A 13,293-nucleotide genomic window follows, 5' to 3' on the forward strand; every position below is an offset into this window, starting at 1 on the left:
TGGGCCCTTTTTATATCCTATATAATTTTAAATATACAATATGCAGGTGAGTAGTGTATGAATATTGTAATATATAAAAACATACTTCTTGTTGCTTTGTTCATAGACAGCAGAGAATTACTTCTATGTCCCGGACCTGGGCCAAGTCCCGGAGATTGATGTCCCGTATTACTTGCCAGACCTACCAGGAGTAGCCGATGATCTCATGTATAGTGCTGATCTTGGCCCTGGAATTGCTCCATCAGCTCCAGGTGGTCCTATCCCCGAGCTTCCAACCTTCAGCACCGAGGTTGTAGAACCTTCCAAGACAGGTATGGGAAAATGTACTACAGTTCTACACTGCTGTGTATTGTGTAAAGCAGTGGTTCCCAAAGTGGGGGTCGCGACCCCCCGGGGGGTCGCGGAGTGGGGAGAGGGGGGTCGCGAGATGCGTGTTATACGCCGATATTAAAAAAAAAAACGGCCAGGAAGCATCGCCGAGAGCAGAAGGGGCGGGCCGGGCCGAGGAGAAGGAAGGACTAGCTGTCATTAGAGCAGAAGGGGCGGCCCGAGCCGAGGAGAAGAGAGAACGAGCGAGCGCAGTCATCGGTAGTCCCGCCTATGACAGACGTCACACGTCTCGGCAGAGGAGACGGGACTTCCGATGACTGCGCTCGCTTGTTCTCCCTTCTCCTCGGCTCGGCCCGCCCCCTTCTGCTCTTACGGTATGACAGCTCGTCCTTCCTTCTCGGCCCGGCCCGCCCCTTCTGCTCTCGGCGCTGCTTCCCGGTCTTTTTTGAAACAAAATGAGGTTAGTTCCAATGGCGCTTGCGATGCTGCATATTTGGACATTGCGCTTGCTAGGCTGCATGTATGGACACTTGGTGGGCTGCTTATATGGACACTTGGTGGGCTGCATGTATGGACACTGCTGGTGGGCTGCATGTATGGACACTGCTGGTGGGCTGCATGTATGGACACTGCTGGTGGGCTGCATTCATTGACACTGCTGGTGGGCTGCATGTATGGACACTGCTGGTGGGCTGCATGTATGGACACTGCTGGTGGGCTGTAATTTGTTAATAAAATAGCCTGGCTTAGAGATTGTGTTCCTTTTTGTTTTAGCTCTGTCAGTATGTAACCAAATCGCAAATCTTACATACGAGGGGGAGGGGGAGGGGTCGCGGGTCGTCAGCAATCTAATATTGGGGGTCGCGGTCTGAAAAGTTTGGGAACCCCTGTTGTAAAGTGCTATTCCACCCTAAACTAAGATCTAAGTTTTAGATTGAGCCTAGAAGGCTGAGTGCCTCCCTGGCTACCTATGTCTCTTGAGTTTAGCATTTCTTGGTGTATTGTTACTGCTGCTACAACAAAAATGTTCTTACCCACCTTTTGTGTGTTTCAACTCTTTTACTTTTATATTCTCTATAATATAAAATACAGTCTTAGCAGAGATGCTGGGAGCCCCTCATAATGGGTACAGCAGGTGTGCCGACCTGGGAACTCGGTGGAGAGATAGAGATTGTCAAGGAGTTTACCTTTTCAATATGATTGTGGACAGCCCTCTTGATGGCAAGCCTGTGGACAACCTTCTTGATGACCGCTCCACCTGCCCCTCTTTTTATGTTACATACTCCAGAAAGCTGCACTCTTTATGTGTATTACATAATAAAAACTGCTTCACTCTCTACAACTGCTGCATGTTACATATTACATTGTTTTCAGCTATTTCTTTGGACTACAAAACACCTTCTCTCTGTGTTATGGATAAGAGAAGAGGCATTTTCTGTAGTCATGTCCTAGGCTGACAGTGCTGCTCCTCCTCCATAGATACAGTACGGTGAGAGAGTGTTGTCCCCCTAGGATAGAAAGTTTTACTGACAGGATCACCAGGTGAAAATTAAAGGAAAAAAATGAATGCAGCCAGATCATCTAAGTAAAAGCAAGCTGTAATATACATTTATGTTCATGGCTTTCTGTTAGACTGGACTGGAGGAAAGGAGAAGAGCAGCAAAATTAATGTTGTCATTCTAAATTATTTACAGATACTCAAGATGGACATCTCCTCCCACCGCCGCCACCTCCTCCTCCTCCTCCGCCGCCTCCCCCTCCACCACCTGCCCCACCTTCTTTGTCACCACCTGTGCCACCGCCAATGCAGCCGATCATCGGGACGCCTGCGCACACAGGAGTGGATAGTGAAAATGGCAATCAGGGTAAGGGGAAGCAGACTTAAAACGGAGCCTGTCAGGTGCACACTGCAGAAGCAGTTGTATGTAGGGCTGCAACTAACGATTATATTCATAATCGATTAGTTGCCGATTATTGTTTCGATTAATCGACTAATCGGATAAAAACCTGAAAGAAAAAAAAAACCTAAAAAAAAAAAAAAGTTGGTGTATTTAATTTAGTTAATATTCTTGAATATCTATATGCAGTGGTAAATATAAATATCCAGCTATACAGTTGGATATTTAATCCACTCTGAGACAGATATATGTATTATTAGAGGTTTAAATGTGGTACATATCAGACTCGGAGATCAATATTTTTAAAAGACCTAAAACACTATTTTGCAAAATTTCAGACCGGATTGGTAAATAATATTCCTGATAGACTCCCATATTAATAGGCAGGTAGTTTGATACAAGCTCCCTGCGCCTGCTGTCACTTATGCTGGCCATGCACAAACTACATTTTTTTAGATACATTCATACGATTTTTTAACCATTAGTGGGGTCCATTCGGTGTTTGTTGTCAACCACAGTGACAGGAAAATTTGAAGGAACTGAATAGAAAACTTCTCAATCAAACAAATCTTCATATAGTGTATGTGGTTTTTGCTCAGAAGTTATATTCATTTTAAAATAAAATGTTAAAAAAGCAAGTGGAATTTTCAAACACTCGTCCATTCAACGAATATACAAATATAGATGCAAATATTTTTGTCCAAAAATCCAATACATGTATGGGCAGCAGAAGACCTTTAGTAGTAGCAGCAGCATGCTTTTTTTTTTTTTTTTGTTATGATAGGGTTTAAAAAAAAAAAAAAATATAGCCCTTTATAGTAAAAAAAAAAAAAAAACAGCAGATATCGCTACTGTAGTATAATTATAATTTCTACTGTGAAACAGTGAAAGTATTATGTCTTTTATCATGGTTATGTATATAAAAAAATATGCCCACGGATATGCAGGATATTTTTAAATGGGAGTCAGACATGAAGCTATATGAAGGGTGGAGGGGGGAAAATAACATTTTTATATTAAAGTAGTATTAAAAGCCGAGACTTTTTTTTTTTTTTTCATGGATATAATAATTTTAACTATAATGCACAATACTAGTAAACTTTTACTTTAAATGTAATGCCTTATATTACCTCTGGTCTATGGGCTTCCACCTTCTCTGGGTTCAGATGCTCATCTTCCTGCACAGAGCCCTTAAAGTGATTGTAAAAATTGTATTTTTTTTAACAACAATATTTACCCTCTCTGTGTAATGATTTTGCACAGAGCAGCACCGATTCTCCTCTTCTGCCCCCCCCCCCCCACGCCACTTCTGGCCCCTCCTGCTTTTAAAGTGCCCCTAAAGGAAGCAGCAAAGTATAGTACTGTACAGAGTGTCCCTATAGCAAGGTATAAAAAAAAAAAACCTATGCCTTTTAGAATCACTTGGTTCCTTTTTCTTGCCCAGGATTACAATGCCCAGGCATTGCTCCTCACACATTCACAAGTTCTCTGCCATCTACATACATGTATGGGTGGTGTACTGAGCTGCATGTGCGTTGCACTGTGTTTTCTGATATGTAAACAAATAATGCATTCTGCATGCAGGACAACTAATCGGCTGACCGAATAATCGATTACGAAAATAGTTGACAACTATTTTCATAATCGATTAGTTGTCGATTAATCGATTAGTTGTTTCAGCCCTAGTTGTATGTATGTTTGCTGATCAGTCGGTCTGTACCCTCACTAGAATATTTGCAAAAATCCTCATTCCTAGTTTTCTAATTGGTTGCGTTCATACTGAGAATATTTCACCAGCCTGTTATAAATTCTGTCTGTTCTCTTGCACTAGCTGAGGTTCGGGGAGCACCAAGTGAAGTGGTCAAACCATCGGATGGCAGGGCATCCCTGCTGGAGTCCATCCGCCAGGCGGGAGGAATAGGGAAAGCCAAACTGCGTAATGTGAAGGAGAAGAAGTTGGAAAAGAAGAAGATGAAGGAGCAAGAGCAAGGTTAGCTCTGGATCCAGAGTGACAGACACTTTCCTAGGGCAGGGCTCACAGCTTAGTTCTAGTTGGGAGATTGGAGGTGTTGAGTGTAACTGGCAGGCTGGTGCCAGGCGGGTGCCAGACACAGCCTTGGCTCCCAGTCTTGGCTGCTGGGATTTGGCAGAAGATCCTTCTCTGTACATGCCTGCCAGTCACTGATAACGCTTGTGGGGCGGTGAGGTGTGCTGTTGTGTGTCTCAGCTGTGAAATGAAATCACCGCCAATACTTGAGTATCCAGCAGAGGGTGCTAATGGGAGCAGATACCGGAGACTTGCTGAAGTATACTTACGAATACTGCTGCTAATACCATTGTTTTTTAAAATATGGCAGAATTATCAATGTACAGCACTGCAGTGCTAATGTTTGTTGCTGCCATTGCTGTGTGTGTATACCGCTGAACCCTTTATGTTTGATAGTATGTATAGCTGTATAGAGTTTTTATAGACAAATTGTTGAAAAAGTTTCTTGCCTAGAAATCTTGCCAGCAACAGCACTTCATGTAACGCTCTGACAACACTAGGCCACTGCCTTGCAATTAACAGCAACCTTGTCAGCTTGCAATGTTCGCTCATCAGTTCGTCATTATGATAGACCTGGGCAGCCCGGCAGTCGCCTGATCACACAGCAGGCTAAAAATGCTACTACAAATTGTGAGACAGTGGGGTTGATTTACTGAAGGCAAATAGATTGTGCACTTTGAAAAGTGCAATTCCCCCTGCAAGAGAAGTTGCTCCAGAGCTTAGTAAATGAGCTGAAGCTTTGCTGACTTCCATCATCCAATCATGTGCAAGCAAAAATGCATTTTTTAATTTTTATTTTCCTTGCATGTGATTGGGTATTCTTTGTCAAGTGAAACTACCTCATTTACTAAGCTCTGTATCAACAACTCTTGCAGAGCACAATTGCACTTTGCAAAGTGCACTGTCAATTTGCCTTTAGTAAATCAACCCCAGTGAAATCTTTCCAACTCAGACTGTCACATACCTGTCCGATCAGCTCTGGTTCAGGATTTGAACGCGGGTCTCTGGCACGGAAGTGCGCAGAAATAGCCATTCTGCCTTTGGAAGGACTTGGTCTCTGCTGCAGTATTGTACGGTACTGTATTGTGCAGCTCTCCTTATGGACATTTTAGCTCCACCTGCCAAGAAGATCTGCAATTATCTCAGGCTTTAAATACCAGACACTTCCTGTGCTCTGGGCCCGTTGATTGGGTTAGTTCCTGTGTGAGCTGTGCCTCTGTGTTATATGCTGGATTTATACCGTGACTTATGCCTGTTTCCTGACTGTTCTTCTGCCTGCCAATTTTGTACCTTGCTGCCCATTCGTGTCTTGATCTCTGCCAGCCTCCTGACTTTATACCTCGTGTCTAGATCTCAGCCGGTCTGCCTGACCACATCTTCGCTTTATTCTCAGTCTAAAGCCTCGTACACATGCATCGAAAATCGGCAGGGAATTTTCATCCAACGACCGATCTGCTGATTTTCGGCTTGTTAGTATGATGCTTCCGACAACCAACTCCGACTTTTCGGCTGAAAATAATCTGGTGTGCAGGCTATAAAATTTTTGTCCACCGTCAAAACACGGCCGATTTTCGTGCAGTCAGTACAGATTTCGACAGGGAAAAATCTAATGAGCAAGTCTGGGCATGCTCAGAGAAGAAAGAACACAAAGAAAGCAACCCAACACATGACAGCACTTCTGAAGTAGAATTTTGTCGGGCGAGAAAATTCGTGTGCAGTCTAGAGCACATTCCAACCAACAAAACACCACTCTGGACAAAAGTCGGACGATCGGTCGGCCGATAATCGTTGCGTGTGTACGGGGCTTTAGATTCACTTCGAACTCAGCCTTTTCAGGTCCATCACACAGACACAATCTAACCAAAACAAAAATTGAAGTGTTAGCAAGAGTGCTATTAAAAGAAACTCTGGAAGACAGTAACGCTTCCCTTAACGTGTGGCACCATATGCAACTTGTGTTGGTGCGGTTCCATACATTATAAATTGTATACCAAAACACCTAGTTGACAGAGGTGTGCTTCAGAGCAACCCAGGTATGTTTTTAGGCCCGTTGAGGTGTATTACCAGCCCATTCATTTTGAATGGGCTGCTTAACATAAAGAATGTTAACACATGGAAAAAACACATCAAATGGGTAGCCATTTCACCCAGAAGTAACGGTATTTTTAGATTTTCTGGGCTGAGTTACCACCACTATCATAAACTATTGAAGCTAGAGATCTGTATTTGAGGGTTGAAAAACACTATTCTGTTGTGGTGCCTTATGTGCATTTAGAGGGTTTCAATATGTTTACAACCGTACCTCAATGCACTAAGGCAATGCACATGCATTACAGCGCACCACAGTGCACAGTAAGACATTACAGTACGTTGCTTTGTCACAAAATAGAGTATGTCCATGTTTTTGGACATTTTGGTGCGCTGTCTGTACATTATTTAAATGGGCTGCTTAACACTCCAAAAAACATGTTACAACGCATGTGTGCAAACACAATGTTTCAGGACACCCAGGTCTGAATAAGGTGATTACAGTGGCAGGCTCCATAAATGTTTTTAAAAAGGCACTTTTAGTGTGTTTTTTTTTTACGCACTGCACAACCGAAATCCCAGTGTTATTGCTGGCAAGACTTTCACACATAGATGCTACACTATGGCTGTATCGTCTGTGGTCCTTTTATATCTTAGGAGCTCTGGATAGATCCCATTCTTATCTGAAGAACTTTATTGGGTTAGTTGAAGCTGGAGACGTGCACGTTCCATATGAATTATGTTGTTCTAGAAGGATACCATGACTGCGGTGGCTACAACATCTCTTCTCTCTTCCAGTGATAGCCACAGGAAATGGAGGAGATCTCATGTCCGATCTATTTAATAAGCTGGCTCTGAGGAGAAAAGGTGAGATTTTCTCATTTACTGGGTGCTCTGTGTGCAGTGACATGTACTCTAAAGTATATCTAAACTCAATCACCAAAATCTCATATCACTGTAACATGTTAATGGAATTTTAAAATATTTGTAAATCTGGAGTTTTCAATATAATAATCCCCGGTTATCCTGCTGTAAAGGTCCTTGGTTCAGCCGTTTCCTATTATATGGTGACAGCGCTCTGTCCCGGTATCCCAGTTGTGCTCTTGTATTGTCACCATGTCACGTGGGCTTCCAATGGGGGCTACAAGTGGCCCTTTAAACACACATTACACAGGCATCAAAGAGGCTGCAGAATATCAGCAGGTGAAAGAAAGGATAAAAAGTTATTACGTTTAACAGGATTTTATACTGTATATACATAAAGTGGTGAATTCCTACGGTATTGAAAACATTTCTGATGCACACAGTTTTAGCAAACTGAATGTCATCTAGTTGGGTTTACAAGTACATTATTAAAAAAAAAAAAAAAAAAAAAAAGTCTGCATTTTTCATGTCCACTACTTTGTAGTATATGCTTAGCTATTGAACAAGAAGGGGACTTTACACAGCCATCACTGGCATGCATTATGCTGGAATAAGCAATTGTTAGACCTTTGCTGTTTGGAATAGAAATATGTTAAGTTGGAATCTTTATCATTTAACTAACCTACCCCCCGCCTCCCTGGTAATTTAAAAAAAAAAAAATATATATATATATATATATATACACACACACACACACACACACACACACACACACACACACACACACACACACACACACACACACAGTATCTCACATAAGTGAGTACACCCCTCACATTCTTGTAAAAAATTTATTATCTTTTCATGTGACAACACTGAAGAATTGACGCTTTGCTACAATGTAAAGTGGTAAGGGTACAGCTTTTATAACAGTGTAAATTTGCTGTCCCCTAAAAATAACTCAACACACAGCAATTAATGTCTAAACCGATGGCAATAAAAGTGAGTACACCCCTAAGTAAAAATGTCAAAGTTGGGCCAAAAGTGTCAATATTTTGTGTGGCCACCATTATTTTCCAGCACTGCCCGAACCCTCTTGTGCATGGAGTTCACCAGAGATTCACAGGTTGCCACTGGAGTCCTCTTCCACTCCTCTATGACAACATCACGGAGCTGGTGGATGTTGGAGACCTTGCGCTCCTTCACCTTCTGTTTGAGGGTGCCCCACAAATGCTCAATAGGGTTTAGTCCTGGAGACATGCTTGGCCAGTCCATCACCATTACCCTCAGCTTCTTTAGCAAGGCAGTGGTCATCTTGGAGGTGTGTTTGGGGTCGTTATGTTTGAATACTGTCCTGCGGCCCAGTCTCTGAAGAAAGGGGATCATGCTCTGCTTCAGTATGTCACACTACATGTTAGCATTCATGGTTCCTTCAATGAACTGTAGCTCCCCAGTGCCGGCACACGCTTGAAACCATCTGAACCAAATAAGTTTATCTTGGTCTCCTCCGACCACAGGACATGGTTAACGTAATCTATGTCCTTAGTCTGCTTGTCTTCAGCAAACTGTTTGCAAGCTTTCTTGTGCATCATCTTTAGAAGAGGCTTCCTTCTGGGATGACAGCCATGCAGACCAATTTGATGCAGTGTATGGTCTGAGCACTGACAGGCTGACCCCCACCCCTTCAACCTCTGCAGCAATGCTGGCAGCACTCATACATCTATTTCCCAAACACAACCTCTGGATATGACGCTGAGCACGTGCACTCAACTTCTTTGGTCGACCATGGCGAGGCCTGTTCTCAGTGGAACCTGTCCTGTTAAACTGCTGTATGGTCTTGGCCACTGTGCTGCAGCTCAGTTTCAGGGTCTTGGCAATCTTCTTATAGCCCTAGGCCAGTGATGGTGAACCTTGGCACCCCAGATGTTTTGGAACTACATTTCCCATTATGCTCTGCAGTGTAGTTGAGCATCATGAGAAATGTAGTTCCAAAACATCTGGGGTGCCAAGGTTCACCATCACTGGCCTAGGCAATCTTTATGTAGAGCAACAATTCTTTTTTTCAGATCCGCAAAGAGTTCTTTAACGTGAGGTACCTTGTTGAACTTCCAGTGACCAGTATGAGAGAGTGAGAGCAATAACACCAAATTTTACACATCTGCTCCCCATTCACATCTGAGACCTTGTAAGGCTAACGAGTCACATAACACTGGGGAGAGAAAATTGCTAATTGGGCCCAAATTTGACATCTTCACTTAGGGGTGTACTCACTTTTGTTGCCAGCGGTTTAGACATTAATGGCTGTGTGTGTGTTATTTTAAGGGGACAGCAAATTTACACTGTTAGTGTCGGTTCACACTGCAGCGGCACGACTTTCGGGGGCGACCTGTGAAGTCGCGTGCACCGCGACTTCGGCGCGACTTGCATCGCGACTTCGGCGCGACTTGCACGGACTTCATAAAATTAATGTCTATGCAAGTCGCTTCAGGTCGCCCCGAAGTAGTACAGGACCCTTTTTCTAAGTCGGAGCGACTTGTGTCGCTCCTATTAGAACGGTTCCTGTACCGAACAATGGGAGCGCGACGGACCGCGACTTGTCAGGCTGACAAGTCGTGGTCCAAGTCGGATCAGTGTGAACCGGCACTTAAACAAGCTGTACACTCACTACTATACATTGTAGCAAAGTGTAATTTCTTCAGTGTTGTCACATAGAAAGATATAATATATTTACAAAAATGTGAGGGGTGCACTCACTTTTGTGAGATACTGTGTGTGTGTGTAAGTATACATATATATATATATATATATATATATATATATATATATATATATATATATATATATAAATATACACCTTTTTTTCCCCCCAAGTATTCTCTTTCTTCCTGTTGGGGGGGGGGGGCTTCCCAGCTTCCCAGCTTCCCAGCTTCCCAGCTTCCCACTTACATGTGTGCGTTACCAGGTCTTTTTTGTAATTGTCATACCTGCTGGTCAAGGCTCCAATCCATTGTTGACTGTTCCCACTATCAATACTCCTGGCTCTAAAGCAGTCATCTGTGCAGTATCATGCACAGTGCTGTCCTTTCCCAGGGAGTCAGGCAATGTCCATCTCTGGAAAAAGATGGCAGCCTTGGCTGCTCTTTGACAGGTACACTTTAGAAAAGATAGTTCTCTTTTATATACATTTCCCATATGGTTGGCAAAAATGACTTGCTGTCTCTAACAAACCAGACGCAGAGCCTTCCCTTCTTGCTTAGGCCTCTCTGTGCAGTCAGATGAGGGCTGGAAGGCTAGGACTTGTGACAAGCTGCCATGATTCATTGCGTTACACTCGGCGCTCCAGGACTTTCCAGTCATGTCATGTCTGCTCATACAGCAAGTGAGAGGGGAAAAGGACACAGGGAACAATGTAAGACTGGAGGAGGCAGCCGTCTACCGTGTAAGATCATCTATGATAGACGTGCTTCTAGGCTTTAGAACTGTTGAAGGTGGTACTATAAATGAAAAGGCTGCTATTAGAACTATGGCTACAGTCTCTGCTAAATGTATAGACCCTTTCAGTTCAACAACTCCATTAAAGAAGATGTAAACCCCAAATGGATGATATTGAGATTGCCCATTGCACTTTTTTTTTTGCACAAAGTTTGCCACATTCAGGACCCTTTAAATCCTCTGTAGGCTTTATACAACTCTGACAATTTTTCTAAACTCCTATTTATGCACTGTTAAGGCCAATTCACACTATGTGCGGTGACAGACGTTTTACTGCATGGTAAAAGGTCTGTCACCGCTGGGACTTACAGGAAACAGTTGTTTACAATGTGTCTTATGCACACTGCAATGCAGCCTAGCACTGTGCTAAAATGCAGACATGCTGCATATTATCGCGGTCCACCGGCTCGATACGCATTGCAATGTCAGGCAGCACAGCGCCAAACATTGCAGTGAATAAAGTGTACGTTTTTTACACTTTAAATAAAGCTCATACAAAACAAAAAAGAAAGAGAGAAGTGATACGATAAATCATGCACCACACTGCCCCCTAGTGCAGGCGGCAATGCAGTGCGGCTGGAATGGTGAATTGCGCCTGCTGCTCTGTGTTGCAGTGTAAATATCCCCTTAAAAGGAGGAACAAACCGTTTGGTTAGAAGGGAAAAAAGGAAATTTAAAAGCTTACTAAACAAATCGGCACATTGCCAAGCAAAACCTTCTTAGAACAGAAGATATTTACATGTCTCATTCAATCAAATATCCCAAAACTGAAGATTATTCTTTATTCCATAAATGGGTGGAGCTATGCATAAAAAACGTTTACACCCGGTGCAGATCTGGAACATCTGGTGTATGGTGCAAATATAGGTTAACTTCATAGGTCCATGTATTCAGCTGTTTCAGGCCATTTGGCCATCATCAGTGCAGTGTATGGAAACCATGGTATTTATGGATTGGGGTTTGGGATCCAACTAGACAGTATAGTTATATGGAGCTGAACTGATGATGGCCAAAAAACCTGAAACAGTTGTGTGCAGTTTTGGATGTGCATCTGGCTAAAGAAATTATTTGTAAGGCTCTTCCTACTGTTCTGAAATAAGAAACACTCCTCTTATGTTTGGGATATGTCATGGAATGAGAAATGTGAATACTTTCATTTCTGAGAAGGCTTTACTGTGCCATGCTAAGGAGGAGCCATGAAATACTATCGTTACTAGTACAACTATGTTTTCTTGACTTAATTACATTGACATTAACTACAACTTTCATTAAAATGCAACTATTATTCTTGACACGGCTGAATGGTAATGGCTGTTGTAAATAGGATATATCAATAGTAATCCGAGTTTAGGAGCGTTACTAGGCTAATTGAGTACAAGATAAAAAGTCCAGGCACATGTCCTATATTGGCAAGAATTAGTTTTAATATTTTAAATACTATTATCATGCTTTTTCCCGTGTCAGTGCTGCTGATCTTATCCAGCCTGTTCTAAACACTTACAGTCTACATGCAGCGGTGGTTGCACAGCATTGCTCTGGATCGTCTACCAGTGAAACAGTGGTCCATGCCTGCACAATTGTAGTTTCCACTTGCAGCATGTGACAAGGTTACAACCCAAGAGCACGTTGGGGATGCAAGGATTACACTAAAGCAGTGGCGGTTGGGGGTGCAGGGGCGCCGCCCCCCATCCATGCATCCGGCCCCCTAATCTACATGCGGGGCGCCGGACGCACGGAGTTCAATGGGGTTTTTTTTTCTGAATCGCCTGACCAGGCTTCAGAAAAGGGTGGACCCGGGGCACAGAGCAGTGCGCCCTAGCTTACCCATTTGTGTGACAATAGCGAATGAAAAGTTGCATTCTCCATTATATAAATAAAAATTCTACAAGATGTTATGACGCTGTTATGACCCCTCATAAAGAGGGGTGGTTGATCTTTTACTAGTTATAGCCTAGTTGAGCAGAGATCAACTTTGTTTAAAAAAAAAAAAATTGCTCATGGCTTTTGTTCGCTCTCTATCTAGGTATTTCTGGAAAGGGGCCAGCGGCCGGAAATGCTGACTCTCCAGCGGGAGCTTTTGCCCGAATCTCAGACACCATCCCACCCATGCCCCCACCACAATTGATGTCAGGGGATGGCGACGAAGATGAGTGGGAATCCTAAAAGCAGTTTGTACATTTTCACTAGTAGAACTAGCCCCTGGTGATTAGATCCTGCACTAAGAATGGACCTCCATTTCCTCATCAGAAAACTATACCATAATGCTGATCATTGGATTACATTTTGTTTGATGCTTTCAGAAGTGCTGAAATCAGATGTTGGCTTTGTAAAGGTTTTAGATTAGAGAGGTACAGGGGGATATTCTTTTTTTATAATCTGAAACATTAGCTATTAAAAACCAACCACCAATGGTCTTGCAAATGCTAGTACTCTACCTGACTGCCTTTCAGACATGTATAAAAATATTGTATATGGTACATCAGTAGATGGAATAAATATATGAAGTATATGTGTTTATGGTGAGTGCTGTGGTTTCCTTGCTAAGGAGGGTGGGGTGCTTGTAGTTTTAGAAACCACATGAACTGGACCCTGAAATGCTAAGCATTATCTATAAATATATCATGGCAACGATAA

The 13,293-nt window shown here is 42.9% G+C and overlaps 1 protein-coding gene across 1 annotated transcript in view; it reads left to right on the forward strand.

The window, feature by feature from the left end:
• WASHC1 (WASH complex subunit 1) overlaps positions 1–12,990 on the forward strand; it is a 45,831-nt gene extending 32,841 nt beyond the window's left edge. The window contains exons 7-11 of the mRNA XM_082257176.1: positions 107–311; positions 2,025–2,195; positions 4,060–4,218; positions 7,102–7,170; positions 12,683–12,990. Coding sequence (XP_082113302.1) covers positions 107–311; positions 2,025–2,195; positions 4,060–4,218; positions 7,102–7,170; positions 12,683–12,822 — 744 coding nt within the window. The 3' untranslated portion in view covers positions 12,823–12,990. The remainder of the gene's footprint in view (positions 1–106; positions 312–2,024; positions 2,196–4,059; positions 4,219–7,101; positions 7,171–12,682) is intronic.
• Positions 12,991–13,293: the final 303 nt, after the last annotated feature.

This window comes from Pelophylax lessonae (genome assembly GCF_965119305.1).
Source record: "Pelophylax lessonae genome assembly, chromosome: 4".
Classification (NCBI taxonomy): Eukaryota; Metazoa; Chordata; class Amphibia; order Anura; family Ranidae; genus Pelophylax; species Pelophylax lessonae.